The 19,196-nt window shown below is 41.2% G+C and overlaps 1 protein-coding gene across 3 annotated transcripts in view; it reads left to right on the top strand.

Moving 5' to 3' along the window:
* The window catches only part of MSANTD3 (Myb/SANT DNA binding domain containing 3), a 69,798-nt gene that overhangs the window by 11,581 nt on the left and 39,021 nt on the right, over nt 1-19,196 (top strand). For all 3 annotated transcript variants that reach the window (XM_073587831.1, XM_073587829.1, XM_073587830.1), the window contains exons 2-3: nt 12,235-12,664; nt 13,302-13,445. In XM_073587831.1, the coding sequence (XP_073443932.1) occupies nt 12,235-12,664; nt 13,302-13,445 (574 nt within the window). The remainder of the gene's footprint in view (nt 1-12,234; nt 12,665-13,301; nt 13,446-19,196) is intronic.

Raw genomic sequence — 19,196 nt, 5'->3', positions numbered from 1 at the left:
TCAACTTTTAACCCTTATAACTTCCTAAGAAAAAAAAATTTTGGTTCCAAAATTGTGCTGATGTAAAGTAAACATGTGGGAAATGTTACTTATCAAGTTTTTTGTGTGCCGTATCTCTGTGATTTAAGGGCATAAAAATTCAAAGTTGGAAAATTGCGAAATTTTCAAAATTTTTGCCAAATTTCCATTTTTTTCACAAATAAACGCAAGTTATTTGAATGAAATTTTACCACTAACATGAAGTACAATATGTCACGAGAAAACAATGTCAGAATCACCTGGATCAATGGAAGCGTTCCAGAGTTATGACCTCATAAAGGTACAGTGGTCAGAATTGTAAAAATTGGCCCGGTCATGAACGTGCAAACCACCCTTGGGGGTGAAGGGGTTAATTTTTTTGTGAAAAAAATTAAATGTTCAGTTTTTTTTTTTTTTAAACATTCAAAAAATTCCTGTGAAGCACCTGAAGGGTTAATAAACTTCTTGTATGTGGTTTGAGTACCCTCAGTGGTGCAGTTTTTAGAATGGTATCACTTTTGGGTATTTTCTATCATATAGACCAGGGTTCCCCAACTCCAGTCCTCAAGGCCCAGCAACAGGTCATGTTTTCAGGATTTCCTTTGTATTGCACAGGTGATGCAATTATCACCAGAGCACTACTAAGGAAATCCTGAAAACATGATCTGTTGGTGGGCCTTGAGGACTGGAGATAGGGAACCCTGATATAGACCCCTCGAAGTAACTTCAAATGTGATGTGGTCCCTAAAAAAAAATAGTGTTGTAAGGCTATGGGCCCACGTAGCGTTTTAAAACGCACAATGAAAACCGGACTCCTTCCCAGAAATCGCGTGGTTTTTTCAGCGCGATTCCACCGCGATTTTGCCGCAATTTTCTCAAGCACTTTCCAAGCGATTTGAAGCATCGCTTGGAAAGTGATTGACAGGTTGGTCACACTCGTCAAACATAGTGTTTGACAAGTGTGACCAGCTTTTTACTATTGAGGCCGCCTATGCGGCCTCAATAGTAAAAGATAAAATGTTAAAAATGATAAAAAAATAAAAAATATCGGGGTATATTTACCTTCCGACGTCCCGCGCTGCATTCCCAGGCCTCAGCGTTCCCAGCGATGCCTTGCGAGACCTGTGATGACGTTGGTCTCGCGTTACTATAGCGATCTCGCGAGACCACGTCATTACAGGACCTTGCCGCAAGGCATTACTGGGAACGCTGAGGCCCGGGAATGCAGCGCGGGACGTCGGAAGGTAAATATACCCCGTTTTTTTATTTTTTTTTACAGGGGTATGGTACCCAGGGCCTGGAGGACAGTCTCCTCTCCTCCACACCGTGGGTACCAACCGCACATGAGACGCTTAACTTCCCGCATGGTGGGCATAGCCACATGCGGGAAGTAAGCGATTCTCATGCATTCCTATGGGTGCGGAATCGCGGCGATTCCGCACAAAAGAATGATCATGCTGCGATTTTTTCCGCGATGCGATTCCGCTGCGGAAAAAAGCACAGCATGTGCGGAATACCATAGGAATGCATGGGGTGCGTCATGTACAAGATTTTTAAACGTTTTCGCGCCGAAAATCGCGGCAAAAACGCTTAAAAATCGCATTGTGGGCACAAAGCCTAAAAATGAGAAATCGCTGTCAAATTGTAACCCTTATAACTCCCTAACGAAAAAAAAATTTAGGTTCCAAAATTCTCCTGATGTAAAGTAATGTGGGCAATGTTACTTAAGTTTTTTGTGAGCCATATCTCTGTGATTTAAGGGCATAAAAATTTAAAGATGGAAAATTGCGAAATTTTCAAAATTTTTACTAAATTGCCTTTTTTTCACAAATAAACGCAAAGTTATATATATGAATGAAATGTTACCACTAACATGAAGTACAATATGTCACGAAAAAACAATGTCAAAATCACCGGGATCCAAGGAAGTGTTCCAGAGTTATTACCTCATAAAGGGACAGTGGTCAGAATGGTAAAAAATTGGCCTGGTCATTAACCCCCTCCTTACCGATGATGGAATAGTACATCGGTAAGGATCCCCTGCTTTGAGTTGGGCTCTGGAGGTGAGCCCACCTCAAAGCCAAGCCATGACGTCATGTCAGCTGTTATGAACAGCTGACATGTGCCCGAAATAGGCGCTAGCGGAATCGCTGTCCGTCCGCGCCTATTAACTATTTAAAATCCCGCTGTCAAAGCGGACAGCGGGCATTTAAATAGCACTCCCGGCCGCCGGGCCGGAAGTGAGCTCATCGCCGACGCGTTGCCTGGACAACCACAGGTCTTGGAGACCTCTATGGTTGTTCCAGGCAGATGGCTTTGAGCGCCGCCCGGTGGCCGGCGCTCAAAGCACAGCATTAAATCTGCTACATATGGGCGATCTGCTCATCGCCCATATGTAGCAAAGCCGATCAAGTTGTGCATGCTTCAAGCATATGAAGGCTATTGAAGCATGCCAAAAGTAAAAAAATATAAAAATTAAAAAATAAAACAAAACTAAAAAGTTCAAATCACCCCCCTTTCGCCCCAATCAAAATAAAATAAAAAAAAAATCCCACATACACATTAGGTATTGCCACGTTCAGAATCACCCGATCTATCAATAAAAAAACTAACCCGATCGCTAAACGGCGTAGCAAGAAAAAAATTAAAAACGCCAGAATTAGGTTTTTTGGTCGCCACGACATTGCATTAAAATGCAATAACGGGCGATCAAAAAAACGTATTTGCACAAATGTGGTATAATTAAAAAGTCAGCCCGGCACACAAAAAATAAGCCCTCACCCGACCCCAGATCACGAAAAATGGAGAAGCTACAGGTCTCAGAAAACTGCGCAATTTGTTTTTAAAAATTTTCTTTAGCAAACTTTGGATTTTTTTTCACCACTTAGATAAAAGAGAACATAGACACGTTTGGTGTCTATGAACTCGTAATGACCTGGAGAATCATAATGGCAGGTCAGATTTAGCATCTAGTGAACCTATCAAAAAAGCCAAGCAAAAAACAAGTGTACACGACATGGTGAAACCAATGATGTCGTTTAAAAGTACAACTCGTCCTGCAAAAAATAAGCCCTCACATGGCCATATTGACGGAAAAATAAAAAAGTTATGGCTCTGGAAAGAAGGGGAGCGAAAAATCGAAAAAAGCTCCGGGAGTGAAGGGGTTAAAGGGAATCTGTCACCCCATTTTAGCCCTATAAGCTGCCGGCACCGCCATCAGGGGCTTATCTACAGCATTCTGATTATACTTACCGGGGGGGCAGGTGCGGTGGGTGTCGCGGTCCGGTCCCTCCCATCTACATACGATGATGTCCTCCTCCTTGCTTCTCCCTCGGCTCAGGCGTACATTATCTGCCCTGTTGAGGGCAGAGTAAAAGTACTGCAGTGAGAGGTCTGCTGCCTGCGCACTGCAGTACTTTACCTTGCCCTCAATAGGGCAGATATAGTACGCCTGTGCAGGAGCAGCGGCAGAAGTAAGGAGGATGACGTCATCGCTAGAAGATGGGAGGCTCCGGACCACGAAACCCATCGGACCGGACCCCTGGGTGAGTATAATTTAACTCTTTTTCCCTTATCTTTCAGGTTACATCGGGGGCTTATCTACAGCATTACAGAATGCTGTAGATAAGCCCCTGATGGCCGTGGCCGCAGCTAATAGGCCAAAAATGGGATAACAGATTCCCTTTAACCCCTTTATGACCCAGCCTATTTTGACCTTAATGACCTGGCCATTTTTTGCAATTCTGACCAGTGTCCCTTTATGAGGTATTAACTCAGGAACGCTTCAACGCATCCTAGCGATTCTGGGATTGTCTTTTCGTGACATATTGGGCTTCATTTTAGTGGTAAATTTAAGTTGATCATTTTTGCGTTTATTTGTGAAAAAAACTTAAATTTAGCGAAAACTTCGCAATTTTCAAATTTTGAATTTTTATTCTGTTAAACCAGAGAGTTATGTGACACAAAATAGTTACTAAACAACATTTCCCACATGTCTACTTTACATCAGCACAATTTGGGAAACAAATTTTTTTTTTATTAGGAAGTTATAAGGGTTAAAAGTTGACCAGCGATCTCATTTTTACAACAAAATCTACAAAACCAATTTTTTTAGGGACCACCTCACATTTGAAGTCACTTTGAAGGGTCTATATGGCAGAAAATACCCAAAAGTGACACCATTCTAAAAACTGCACCCCTCAAGCTACTCAAAACTACATTCAAGAAGATTATTAACCCTTCAGGTGCTTCACAGGAACTAAAGCAACATGGAAGGAAAAAATGGACAAATTTTCTTTTAGCATCATTTTTTTCATTTTCACATTAACAGGATAAAATGGATCCTAAAATTTATTGGGCAATTTCTTCTGCGTACAGAGATACCTCATATGTGGTCATAAACCACTATTTGGACGCACGGCAGGGATCAGAAGGGAAGGAGCACCATTTGACTTTTTGAATGGAATATTTAGTGGTTGCCATGTCGCGTTTGGAGAGTCCCTGTGTGCCTAAACATTGGAGCTCCACCACAAGTGACCCCATTTTGGAAACTAGACCCTCTAAGGTAGGGATGGGGAACCTCAGACCCCAGGGCCATTTACGGCCCTCGATGAACTTTTATCAGGCCCCCGCGCAGATTCTCAGGGACTGCATTCTTGGGCAGGGAGCTGTATTTTGATTGCCACAAACTCATTAAATTTCTTCTTGCTCTGTTAGCACACACACGCAGTGTTCATTAATGAATACTGGAGGGCATGCAATGAAAGATTACGTCCTGACACCAGTGCCAGAGCCAGGATGTAATTTGTGGGCGGAGTTTGTACGGCCCCCGAAGGATGGTATAAATATCCAAATGGCACTTGGCAGAAAAAAAAGATTCCCCGCCCCTGCTCTAAGGAACTTATTTAGATGCATACTGAGCACTTTAAACAACCAGGTGCTTCACAAATTGATCCATAGAAAAAAAAAAAAAAAAAAAAATCACAAAATTTTTTTAGCCTGTTTTTTCATTTTCACATGGGCAACAGGATAAAATGGATCCTAAAATTTGTTGGGCAATTTCTCCTGAGTGCACACATACCTCATATGTGGTCATAAACCACTGTTTGGGCGCACGGCAGGGCCTGGAAGGGAAGGAGCATCATTTGACTTTTTGAATGGAAAATTAGCTCCAATCGTTAGCGGACACCATGTAGTGTTTGGAGAGCCCCTGTGTGCCTAAACTTTGGAGCTCCCCCACAAATGACCCCATTCTGGAAACTAGACCCCCTAAGGAACTTATTTATATGCATAGTGAGCACTTTGAACCCCCAGGTACTTCACAGAAGAAGTTTATAATGCAGAGCCGTGAAAATAAAAATAAAAATTTTTTCCTCAAAGATTTTTTAGCCCACAATTTTTTATTTTCACAAGGGTAACAGGAGAAATTGGACCCCAAAAGTTGTTTTACAGTTTGTTGTGAGTACTCTGGTACCCCATATGTGGGGGGGAACCACTGGTTTGGGCACACGTCGGGGCTTGGAAGGGAAGTATTGATGTTTTGAAATGCCGACTTTGATGGAATGGTCTGCAGGCATCATGTACGTTTGCAGAGCCCCTGATGTGCCTTAACAGTAGAAACTCCCCACAAGTGACCCCATTTTCGAAACTACACCCCCCCAAGGAACTTATCTAGATGTGTGGTGAGCACTTTGAACCCCCAAGTTCTTCACGGAAGTTTATAACACAGAGCCTTGAAAATAAAAAATCTTTTTCACAAAAATAATTTTTTTAGCCCCCAATTTTTTATTTTCCCAAGGGTAACAGGAGAAATTAGACCCCCAAACTTGTGCAATTTCTTTTTGAGTACGCTGATACCCCATTTGTGGGGGTAAACCACTGTTTGGGCACACGTCGGGGATCAGAATGGAGGGAGCACTGTTTGACTTTTTGAACTCAAAATTGGCTGGAATAAATGGCGCCATGTCGCGTTTGGAGACCCCGTGATGTGCCTAAACAGTGGAAACCCCTCCATTCTAACTCCAACCCTAACCCCAGCACACCCCCAACCCTAATCATAACCACAAGCCTATCCCTAATCCCATCCCACCCCTAATCTTAACCCTATTTCGAACCCTAACCTTAATCCCAACCCTAATTCCAGCCCTAACCCTAATTCTAACCCAAATGGAAAAATAAAAATATTTTCTTTATTTTATTATTTGTGCCTACCTATGGGGGTGATAAAGGGGGGGTTATCTACTTTTTTTATATTTTGATCACTGTGAGAGTTTATCACAGTGATCAAAATGAATGAATCTGCAGCCGGCAGATTCGATGGGAGCACTGTGCATGTGCCCGCCATTTTCCAAGATGGCGGCGCCCATGATCCGGGATGGCCAGAGGGACATAGAAGGTCCCGGGGGTTGAGAAGGGGATCGGAAGGTGGGGGGGAGGGGAGTAGATGTTGGTGGCAGATTGCATCCGTCAGTCGGTATTGGGGGCCGACCGGCCCCGTCAGTCGGGGGGGGGGTTGGATCTCGGTCTCCAGCCATGGCAGATGCTATTGCAGCATCGGCCATGGCTGGATTGTAAGATTTCACCAAATTTCATTGGTGAAATATTACAATCGCTCTGATTGGCTGTTTCCCTTTTAACAGCCATTCAGAGCGATCATAGCCACTGGGGGGCTAAGCCACCCCCCGGGGTAAAGCACAAAGGGTCCCGAGTGTGCGGGTCGGGTGACCTTTCAGTGACCCTGGTCACCCGACCCGCAGGGGCGCTATGAATTCATGACGCCACATTCATGACGGATTGGCACTGACTTTCATGACGCCTACGTGGCGTCAAAGGTCGGAAAGGGGTTAACATGCAAACCACCCTTGGGGGTAAAGGGGTTAAATGTGATGTGGTCCCTAAAAAAATGGTATTGTAAATTTTGTTGTAAAAATGAAAAATCACTGGTCAACTTTTAACCCTTATAACTTCCTAATAAAAAAAAAAAATTGTTTCCAAAATTGTGCTGATGTAAGTAGGCATGTGGGAAATGTTATTTATTAAGTAATTTGTGTGACATCTCTGATTTAAGGGCATAAAAATTTAAAGTTTTGAAAATTGCAAAATTTAAAAAATGCCATATTTCCATTTTTTTCATAAACAAACAAGTAAAAATTGGCCTGGTCATTAAGCTGCAAATTGGCTCTGCCTCTAAAGGTTTCAACATGGAAATTCTTCCTTGTGAAACTGTACTCACGTTGTGCACGTTACTGCATGTGTAAAATATATACTTGTGCTGATCATAAAATTAGATAATCAAAAAGTTAATTTCAGTTCTTCAATACAAAAAGTGAAACTCAGTCATTACTAACAAGAGTGATCTACAGTATTTCAAGTTTTTATTTCTGTTAATGTTGATGATTATGGCTTACAGCCAATTAAAACACAAAAGTTATTATTTCAGTAAATTCGAATTAACAAAAAACACCTGCAAAAGCGTTTAAAAAGGTCCCTTAGTCTGTGTCAGTAGGCTCCACAATCATGGGGAAGACTGCTGACTTGACAGATGTCCAGAAGGCAGTGTTTGACACACTCCACAAAGAAGGTAAACCACAAAAGGTAATTGCTAAAGAGGATGGCTGTTCACAGAGTGCCGTCTCCAAGCATATTAATGGAAAGTTGAGCGGAAAGAAAAAAAAGTGTGGTAGATAAAAGGTGCACAAGTAAACAGAATAACCACAGCCTTGAAAGGATTTTTATGAAAATTTGGGGCAGATCACAAGGAGTGGACTGCTGCTAGAGTCATTGCTTCAAGAGCCACCACACACAGATGTATCTAGGACATGAGCTACAAGTGTCGAAATTCCTTGTGTCAAGCCACTCATAATCAATAGACATCGCCAGATGCGTCTTACCTGGGCCAAGGAGAAAAAGAACTGGACTGTTGCTCAGTGGTCCAAGGTGTTGTTTTCAGATGAAAGTATTGCATTTCATTTGGAAATCAAGGTCCCAGAGTCTGGAGGAAGAGCGGAGAGGCGCACAATCCAAGCTGCTTGAAGTTTCCACAATCGGTGATGGTTGGGGGAGCCATGTCACCTACTGGTGTAGGTCCACTGTGTTTTATCAAGACCAAAAAGTCAGCGCAGTCATCTACCATGAAGTTTTAGAGCACTTCATGCTTCCCTCTGCCGACAAGCATTTTGGAAATAGAAATTTATTCTCCAGCAGGACTTGGCACCTGTCCACACTGTCAAAAGTACCAATACCTAATTTAAAAGCAACAGTATCACTGTGCTTGATTGACCAGCAAACTCTCCTGACCTTAACCCCGTAGAGAATCTATGGGGTATTGTCAAGAGGAAGATGAGAGACACCAGACCCAACAATGCAGCCGTGCTGAAGGCTGCTATCAGAGCAACCTGGGCTTCCATAACACCTCAGCAGTGTCACTGGCTGATCGTCTCCATGCCACGCTGCACTGATGCAGTAATTGATGTAAAAGGAGCCCTGACCAATTAGTGAGTGCATTTATTGAACATACATTTCAGTAGGCCAACATTTCAGATTTTAAAATTTTTCAAGCTGGTGTTTAAAGTATTCTAATTTACTGAGATAATGACTTCTGGGTTTACATTGACTATAAGCCATAATCGTCAATATTGACAGAAATAAACACTTGAAATAGATCACTCTGTTTGTAATGACTATAAAATGAGTTTCACTTTTTGTATTGAAGAACTGAAATAAATTAACTTTTTGATATTCTAATTTTGTGAGAAGCACCTGTGTATATATAACTTATTATTACATATAATCTCATATGGAAGGCAGTAAGACCTGGTTGTAGAATTAGACTACGCATAGGATTTATTTGCATTTCTTTTCCAATATTTTTATTTTTAACAAGGGTATAGAGAGGGGGGGGGGTAGAGGGGATGGGGGGGAGGGAGTTGATGTAAGGGTAGGGCAGTAAACATAATAACAAACGTAAATTTGCAAAGCAGCAACAATTTGACCCAAGTAAAGCAAGGGACGCAGCCCTTGAAAAAATAGCATTGTAAACAACAAACTATGGTATACAGAATAGAAGCAAACAGTGCTATGATAGAACATGACTTTGACCTTAACATTATAAAGACCAATATAAGATAATACAGAGGCCAAGAATAATTAAATATAAAGGCTAGTCAGGTAAGTGATGGAGGGAAAGATTGATCCCATTTGTGCCACTTTCTGTAGAATTGGCCGAAATTATTGTTGGACAGAGCGAACTTAAGTTCGAGGTCTCTGTGAAGTCAACATCAGGTAAAGTATGACTTTTCCAGTGAAAGGCGATAGCATTTTTGGCGACCATGCAAATATGTATTGCATTTCTAAACATGGACATGCAGGTGTGAAGGAGTCACATAGTAGGCACAAAAATGAAGAATTTGTCTATAGCAGATTTTTCTGCAATGTTTACTGTAGCTTAAACAATTGGATGCAAAAGTTCACAATACCTTTTTAAAGGGTAACTACTTTAACTTCTCTGAAACAACTTTTCCATGTGCTAATAAATACAATATCTGGCTATTTAGATTATCTGTGTCCTGCAATTTCATCAGTTTTCTTTATGCAAGCTCTTCTCTAATTTGCAAACCACTCTGACCTGGTGGGAGGAGACTAGAACAAAGGTTTCTATTTTTTTTTTCATTTTTGTAGCAGCAGCATGGAGTAAACTACAAAGCAGCCGTGATCAGTGTAGATATGAATTATTCACTGAAGTGAGTTAAAGGGAATCTTTCACCCAATTTTTCTTATCTTTCAGGTTACATCGGGGGCTTATCTACAGCATTACAGAATGCTGTAGATAAACCCCTGATGGCTGTGGCCGCATCTCATAGGCCGAAAATGGGGTGACAGATTCTCTTTAAAAGGTTTGTTGGAAGCTTCAGCATTAGATTTGGTTTGAATCAATTTTCTGTACCTGGTCTTTTGGCCACATCTGTAACGGGTGGTTGCTGTACTGCCTCTTACCTGAAAATATACACTGCTCCTTTTTTGATTAGCGGGTCTGTCGTAATGTCATTGTTGTGGCATGATGTGATTTTCCACCTGGTCAACTATTCAAAAGAAGAGCCATGGATGCCATCAGGTAAGTAGTAGTTTTTAGGGGTCCTGTCTGGCAACTACATATTTCTGAAGTAGCTGATGGACCAGGTCCTGCAGATGGATTTGCACCAACTTTGTGTGTTTCTCTGCCTTTTTTTTCCACTTCTCCACCCCTCTCCAAATATTATAATTTGTTGTGTCACATGACATAAGAAGCTAACAGTCTGTATTATCTGAGGAACACAATTTTTTTTTTTACCCGAGTGGCTGTAGACTTCAGGGTTGAGGAGAAGTGTCTGATAAATGGGGAAGGAAGGTGATTTATCCGATAAGATATGACAGTTTCTTTTATTCACCTACTGTATATTATTAATGCAAAGTTTCTTGACAGTACAGTTCCTATTTTAAGTGTACTAACCAGTAACGTAGCTACCGGGGGGGGGGGGCAGAAGGCCCCGCTCTATAAGAGCCCTCCCGGAGCTACGCTACTGTAACTGTATCGTTGTGCACAGCATGCCAATACAGTTATATTCTGCAGCAGAGCAGGGAGAATCGATCTCCCTGCACGCACTGCCACCCGGCCACTACGGGGCCACTGAGTGGGGGGGGAGCAGTACCAGCAGTGGGCTGCCCAATCGTTATCGCAAGTTCAACTGTATTGGCTGGATACTAGCTCCCTCTCCAATTATCCCCTCTCAGCGTCTGACATCACAAACGCCGACACTGACAAGGGGTCGCGATGACGTCATTACTCAGCACCTGTGGACTGGATATGTGCGGGGGCGGTCAGAGGAACGAGGAGGCGAGTATTTTATTATTCTATGGTGCTGCATTATACTATATAGTCTGCTTATGGGGGGGTGCATTATACTATATAGAATCTGCCTATGGGGAGTGCATTATACTATATGGAAGCTTATGGGGGTGCATTATACTATATTGAGGACTGTTTTGAGGCTGTCTGGTGCATTATACTATATGGAGGCTATCTAGGGGGCCATCATATAGTGTGGAGATTAGTGTTGAGCTAACAGTTTGGGAGATACAAAGGGGTCAGTATATATACAGTGAGGGGGCATCATACTGTGTATAGAGGAGCTGTACAGGGGAAGACTCGGGACATTAAGTGTAAACTGGACACTGGTTATAAGGGAACTCAGGTTACTGTGACTGTCAGAGGGGCACACAGGGCATTATAACTTTCTAGGGGACAAAACGTGGGAACTGTTTTCTAGGGCACTTGCACACGGCACTATTATATGCTAAAAAAATTCTAGAGGGTTGCTTTAGAATTTAGAGAGCACAGAGAAACACAGCAGATGCAGTAATAGGGACACGTACAGCAGCAGCGGCTCAGTATTGGGGTATTAGCAGGATAAGGAGTTTGTGCAGGTTGGGAATAGTCCCATTGGGGACAGTGCTGAAAATGTGAGAAGTGAAATGTGTCTTTGTTGTAATCTCTGTAGCAGAGTCGTGGCTGGAGAAGCTGTCATGTTGGTCTAGGCCAGTTGGTAAAGACGTGAAAGTGAACTATTCCATCAGAAAGTATGTCAGTTGTAAGTCAACATCTATAACTGTGCTGTGATCTTATATGTTCTGTTGGACTGGTATTTACCACTGACCATAGGGCGGTAATATCAGTGTTGGTCTTTATATAGAGATTTTCAGCAACAGTGCGGTCATCTGCTGAGGTTCTCCTACATCCACTATTAGGGTGCGTCAACTAGTTATAATCAAGGTTACCTGGTTAGGGGTCCACTCAGAAGTTTCGCCCCCTCTGAGCCAAAATCCTAGCTACGCCACTGGTCCTAACACTGCAATTGAAGTTTACCATACAGCGCATCATGTAAAGATGGCACATTTAGCCATCACATTACACATTTAGAAGCATCGTTGGGGCCGATGGAGTACAGTTTTAGAAAAAATATATACAGTGGGGGGGGGGGGGTATTTGATCCCTTGGTGATTTTGTAAGTTTGCCCACTGACAAAGACATGACCAGTCTAATTTTAAGAGTAGGTTAATTTTAACATTGAGAGATAGAATATCAAAAATATCCAGAAAGTCATATTGTATAAATTATATAAATTTATTTGCATTTTGCCGTGAGAAAAAAGTATCTTATCGCTAATTAATTTTTTTTTTGTTAAGATGTTTGCAGCACCGTGGAAAATGCAAAATAACGAAGTGTTGAAACCGGCAAAGTACTTTTCTGAACTGGAGAAAAATGTCCTATTGGCGCTGGTAGAAAAATACAAATATGTATTGGAGTGTAAAAAAAGTGACGCACGGACTATTGCTCTGAAGCAGCGCGCATGGCAAGCATTGGCCCATGAGTACAATTCGCAACCTAGTGTGTCTCTGAGGGATTTTAAACAACTAAAAAAATGCTGGGAGAATATAAAAGCAAGGACCAGAAAGATAATTGCCCACGAAAGAAGAGAAAAGGTGATGTGGTGCGGGCTTGCTTCTAACAGCATAAAAGAAAAGGTAGCAAGTATGATTCCAGAGCAGATCTACTATGTACAGACTCCATCTGAGGAGGAATCACAATACAATCATGACTCTTCTTCAAATCCAGGTAAAGGCTACTAAGTCTGGCGTCAGCAGTATTGAAAGAGGGATATTGCTTATTTTTTATAATGAATTCCAGATCATCACTTATTGTGGAGAATATGTCATCATGAAACTACTCTTTGCTTTCTCATTTATTGCAACCATAGGACAGCTGTGGTATTGTTTCAAGAAAACATAGTTCTTTTTTCTTGGGGGGGCTAACCTCTGGGACCTGACCAATCGGCACAATGACGTTATCCCCTTTATTTACACAGGCAATAGCGCCTCTGATGTTAGGGTAGCTATACCTGGTACTGCATCTTGTTCCTTTAAGTTCTGTTGAAGCGTATGGGCCAAGCAGGAGTACCAGACATAGCTGTATGTATAGATGAGCGTCTGGCTGTGTAATCAAACATTGATGGCCTCTGAGAATCAGTCATTAATTTGTTACATTCCAGAGAACCCTTTTTAGGTGGTTAGTCCCTTTTTTAAAGTCTGTGCTATATTTGTAGCGGATTTTTAACAAAGTTTGCAATGACAATATTGCCGCAGTTACAGTGTTGCTGATCCTCCTTATATCCTTTTCAATGTATACATGGGTTTACTGCTGGAAGTTTTTTGCTTTAATATTCACATATTCACATTTTTTTCATATGATCAAGACATGGAGTGCAAGAAAGTTAATCTCTTAGATCTGGAGCTTCTTATTGACGAACAGGGCAAAATCCAGACCAAACCATACAACAAAGCACCTGAAACAGATTCATTGTGTGAAGATGGTTCACCATCGAGTTCAGTAGAAAAAGGTAATATGAAGACTGAAAGCATTTACCTATTTATGTACTTGTAACTGTCATAATTGTGTGTCTAAAGACCACCATGCACTTTAAAATTGACTGGACCCGCCAATTTTTTCCCCCTCTCAATATCTAAAAAGTGTATGGGGGGGGGCCTGCCGACTCTCCCCCAATCAATTATGTTGGAGGAGAGAATTATCTTGCCTGAAATGTCTTGTTACAGATTTTCTTCCTCTCTCCATTTTAAAAAACAAAGCACATTACTGCTCAGGGGAAAAAAAGCAACAGTCAAAAACACATTAAATCAAGGGTGCATTAAAATGTACAAGGGTATCCAGATCTGAGATATTTATATATGCTATAAATGTGTGATAGGTCCACTTATCGGTAGAATGAAGGCCTTCTTGTCCCCAATTCAGCACTCCATAGAAAAGAGAATGCTTATATGCTGCTCTCTTCAATGTAGAGTATGAATATTGCAGAAGCAACCAAGTATTTCACAGCAAAGAAAAGAGAAGGGCAGCGGTATGCCATAAAAGTTCAAGAAATTTATTCACGTAAATTCAAAATGACAATGCAAATATAGTATAATCAATAGGGACAACAGTGCAAAACCCAAGAAAAAAAAAGTGAAATAAATATAATCCCTTTGCTCAATAAATTCTAATACCATATAGCCAAATAATGGATAAAGCCAACCGCGAAACGGACGTCGGGGTGCCTGCCGCTCTAAGGTACAGTGTCTAAATCCCAGTTTACCCTTTTAGCAGCTATTTCGTGATTCACCTGCCAGCATTCATTTTTGTTGTAGAAGCAAGAGGTATACGAGCTGTATTTATATTTAATCTGATTTTGGGTCTGTGACTATCTGCTTTTTGTTCTATATAGCCCCATATTTGACCCTTACTTCTGGTCTGAGGGAATTTGATATATATATACTTTTTTTGAAGCTATTACTTTGCTCCATATATTGTTTGACATAGGTTTATCCTTCATTATTTGGCTACATGGTATTAGAATTTATTGAGCAAAGGGATTATATTTCACACTTTTTCTTGCAATTTGTTTGCACTATTGTCCTTATTGATTATACTATATTTGCATTGTCATTTTGAATTTACTTGAATAAATATCTTGAACTTTTATGGCACACAGCTTCCCTTCTTTTTTGTTTGATGTATATGTTTTGGAAGTGCCTTTTTTTAGGCAATTAAATATTTTGACAAGTATATCACATTTCCAATAACCTAAAATAGAGACAGCCACATCTATAGGTGGACATAATCTATACCTCTTACTCCTCTTTGGAGTGCTAAACACGCAGTCCCCATTAGCATGTGCTTGCTGCCACACTGTATGCTGCTTTTCTCTGTGACATGGAAACTAAGACGTGAGAAGCTATACAATACAGGCAAGTATGTTTAGATCATATTGTTGGGGACTAGTGATGAGCGAGTATACTCGTTGCTCGGGTTTTCCCGAGCACACTCGGGTGGCCTCCGAGTATTTTAGCGTGCTTGGAGATTTAGTTTTCGTTTTATCTGCATGATTTGCGACTTGTAGACAGCTTGAATACATGTGTGGAATGCCTGTTTGTTAGGGAATTCCCACATGTATTCAGCATGTCTACAAGTCGCAAATCATGCAGATAAGACGAAAACTAAATCTCCGAGCACGCTAAAATACTCTGAGGACACCCGAGCATGCTCGGGAAAACCCGAGCAACGAGTATACTCGCTCATCACTATTGGGGACCACATAGAATGGCAGTATGCCATGGGTCGTAAACCCCTGCAGTAAAAGGACCCGCAAGAGGCATGAACTAGCTGTGAATGAATGTAGTGGGATGTGTGACTGGTGGACTCCCGTTGAAGATTATATACAGTAATAAAACTGGCTTAACCCAAGCAACAGTCAGCATATCAAGTCTCCTGGGATGCAGGAAAGATGCAGATACAGTGTCGGAGAATTTACTTGAAGCAGAAAGACCTTCAGCAGCGAGCACAGTGAGGTGCAGTAAACTTGAAGATGACACTTGGAGGAGAAAGGGGGTGGCGATGCAGTCTTTGGGCGAACTGCTCTACTGTCAAATTCATCACAAAGTCTTTTGTCTCCGCCAACACCTTTGAACAGTCCACCGAGTTGGTCCAGTCTCTTTATTTTCTTGGCTTAACATGAGGAGGCAATCCAGAGTAGATGAGCTGGGTAACATATGAAGTCATGTAGTAGGTCAGCGTAATGTCTTTGTTGAGGAGCAAGTGCTGGCACAGGCTGTTCTAGAAGGTCTCAATCACAACTGGTCCAAATAGGTTTGTGTTTACTGCATTTATCTCTTTACAGAGCATGATGTATTATAATCCAGTGGAACACAAAGTTATGGAAGGCAGAGTTGGTGAGCTAGAGGATGCTCTCCCTCCTGGGCTCTTATATTTATTGATTGGGAGTTAAGAAAGCGTGGTTACCAGTGTTCCAAAAACAGTCAACATTTTTAGAAATGTATTTTCTGTACTTTCGTCATGACGAATGGTGTATACAATGAACCAATAGATCTGCCTACACTAAGCCGGGAAGATGTTAAGGATATGGAGATGCCCATTTCTATTGAAATACAGCCAATTATTTTGAAAATTGAACGGCCCCTGGAGGTAGAAGTAAAGTTTTGTGAAAGCTATTTGAACACTACTTTATATGAAGCCATCTTTGTGGTCCCGTCTAAGCAAGAAAGGGAACAAGTTGCCTGAATCAAAATATATAGCCTCATCTAGTTCCTTAAATCAGCCATTATGTGATTCACTAGGGTTATAACTAAAGCGATAACTCGCACCAGGCCAGGGTCATGCCCCCTGTTAACCTGTGCAGATTGATACTAAATTTACAAGTGGTCCAGGATATCTCCTCTGACAATGCTGTGCTATAGTAAGATGCGGCAGAAGCATTTGACCTTGTTGAATCGGGTATCTCCTTGCCATCCTAGCTAAACTGGGCTTTGGTTTTAATTTTATTTTGTTGGGATAAACTTTTATATAGGGACCTGAGGACATATTCGTTCAAATGGCTGCTTGTTGAAGGTATTTTCTGTGGTTTAGAGGGCTCTGTAGGTGGTGGTAGGGGGCTCCTCTTACACCCTTGCCAATCGCTCTGATAGTAGAGCCATTGTGTTGTCTTGCCAGAGGTCATACAGGTGGGGTAGGGTGTCGATATGGAATGGAGGAGCAGATTGCCCTCTATGCTGTGTGTGAGATTTGGATAAAACCTTACCTGTATTTGTGCTAGAGATTTAATGATTCTGGCATTTTATTGTCTCGCCATAAACTGGACAAAATTTGCATTGATGCCACTGGGCACCTATATGATGCCGTACTATATAACAGTATGGTGATCCTTTTGTGTCAATGAATTTAGGTAATTTAGGTATATAAGCATCTAGGTGACTAGGAAAGTAGGGGGACTATATCTGCCAACTTTCAATATCTTGTGGTAAAGTTGAGTGCAATGGTGGTAGCGTGGGAAAAACTTCCCCACTGGGCATGACAAACTTAATTAGGATGGCAATGGTGCTATGTATTTTATGTGCGCAGCAGATTGCACCTGTATTGCTACCCAAATACTGGTTTACAAGTATGCACAACTTATATTGGGACTTAACACAGAAGAGGGATAGTCCAAGAATTAAAATAGAGAATCCAGTGGGCCAATGAGCAAGGTGAGCTGGCTTTGCCACATACCTGGGCATAGTCACTAGCCTCTCAATTCCTACATTTTAAGGAGTGGGTGTTTAGATGAGGCACAATGTCTCACCAATAACAATGCTGTTATGTAAAAATAAAGTACATAAATTGCTAAGTACAGTAAGGTGTCACACCTGGGACTATGCAGATGCCTTCTCTTCTCACAAATATAGACAAGTTATATTTTAATTCTCAATTATTTACCCAATAGTATCAGAAGCCAGACAAAAAAAAAACAAAACAGCACATATAGAAAAAAAAAATGGAATAAAGTCCATCCAAACTCAATTGTTCACATATTGTGTTTAGGCACCCGTTCCAGTGGACGTAAGCCCCGAACTGGCACTGAACCTGATGTCTAAACAGAATGTGAAAGCACCTTTAGTAAGCCAGACTAGTTAGTACTGAGCAAGACGTCAATGTTGAACAAAAGTGAGGAATTAATAAGACAGGTATTACTGACAATAATAAAATTACTCAATGCTTCTATTCTATGGTCTGTCCAAAAAAAACAAACAAATGGTCAAGCAAAAACCAAATCGGAGATAACATTTGTCTTAATAGATCTAACAAAGGTCTAAGCATGGTTCAATCTCACCCAAATCTGTCATCCAGGATAATCAGACCAAGTCTCATTCATTCATGGTCTTCTATTGTGTGTTACCATGGTGGCACTTTTGCCCTAATGGGCTATCCTGACCCTGGTACCCCAAAAAGAACTCCGGCCCTTACAAGGGCAGTCCACAGCTACCACTCATATTTGGTCCCTAGTAAATACCCTGAGTGCATTTCGATGCGTTTCCTCCTTTACAGGTTTCCTCAGGGGGAGTTATAAATTGCACTTAATCAGGCAGACTAAGATCATAGCATATTCCAAAACTTCTGTGGAGTGTGCACCTAATACACGGTGCCATTATTTTTTGTTTGGTTTTATCTGATACTATTAAGTTATATTTTAATTTTCCCTTATTTGTTTTACCTACATACTAATTGGTATCACCACGTCCAGGTTGACTCAAACTATAAAACTGAACACTATTTAAAAAAAAAGTATTTAAATAGAAAATTCTAAAGTAAAAGCTTCATTTTTATTTTTTTTAAGTGTGACAGTATGACTATAGATAAAATAAAAAATGGTATTAATGAAAACCTCATATTTTGAAACAAAACAAGACCTCATATGACTGAAATAATAACGGCTATCAGAATGACAATGCAAAAACATTTAAAAGAAAAAATAGGGTATTACTTATCACTCTGCCACCCAAAAAAAAAAAAAAAAAAGTGATCCAAAATTGTACTAATAAAACAGTCAGATCTTCCGGCAAATAAAAAAAAAAAGCCCTTATACAGATCTTCAGTGGGGGGTTATCACTCTTAAAATACAATAATGCAAAAAAACACACATTTCTGTGAAAGTGTTCATATTGAAATTTCAATATTGAAGTGTGTAGTTTTTTTTTATATGCTAAGAAAAACACTAAAAGGCCCTGTCACACTAAGCGATATCGCTAGCAATATCGCTATAACGTCACTGGTTTTTGTGACGTTATAGTGATATCGCTATGTCTGATACTTACCTCCGACCGCTCCCCCGCTGGTTATCGCTGATCGCGCGAGAACATCCTGGACCGTTTCTCGTCGTCAGCTTCCTGCTGTGACGATGAGCGACGCGTGTACACGGGCGGGAGGACGCAGGATCGCCGCGTCTGACAGGTAAGTAACGACCCCCGACCCCAGCGATGTCGCTGGTGAGATCTGCCTGTGTGGCAGCTCACTAGCGACCACTTAGCGATGTACCAGCGATCCTGACCGCGTCATATCGATGGTCGGGATCGCTGGTACATCGCTAAGTGTGACAGTACTCTAAGGTTTTATCCGGTTAACATTTAATTAAATGAATAAACGTTATGCTAACCTGATTAGGTTGTGATCGCATAACATTAGAAAGGCATGTAATCCCAGCTGCAGCAGGTACAGAGACCAAGATGAATTAGTTTTTGTCCTGAAGAAGCAGTATGGTACTTTGAAA

Source organism: Dendrobates tinctorius, unplaced genomic scaffold, assembly GCF_039654945.1.
Source record: "Dendrobates tinctorius isolate UK_male_01 unplaced genomic scaffold, ASM3965494v1 ptg000102l, whole genome shotgun sequence".
In the NCBI taxonomy this organism is placed as follows: Eukaryota; Metazoa; Chordata; class Amphibia; order Anura; family Dendrobatidae; genus Dendrobates; species Dendrobates tinctorius.
Note: the sequence above shows the minus strand (reverse complement) of the source record. Positions and strands in the feature narration are given on the sequence as shown.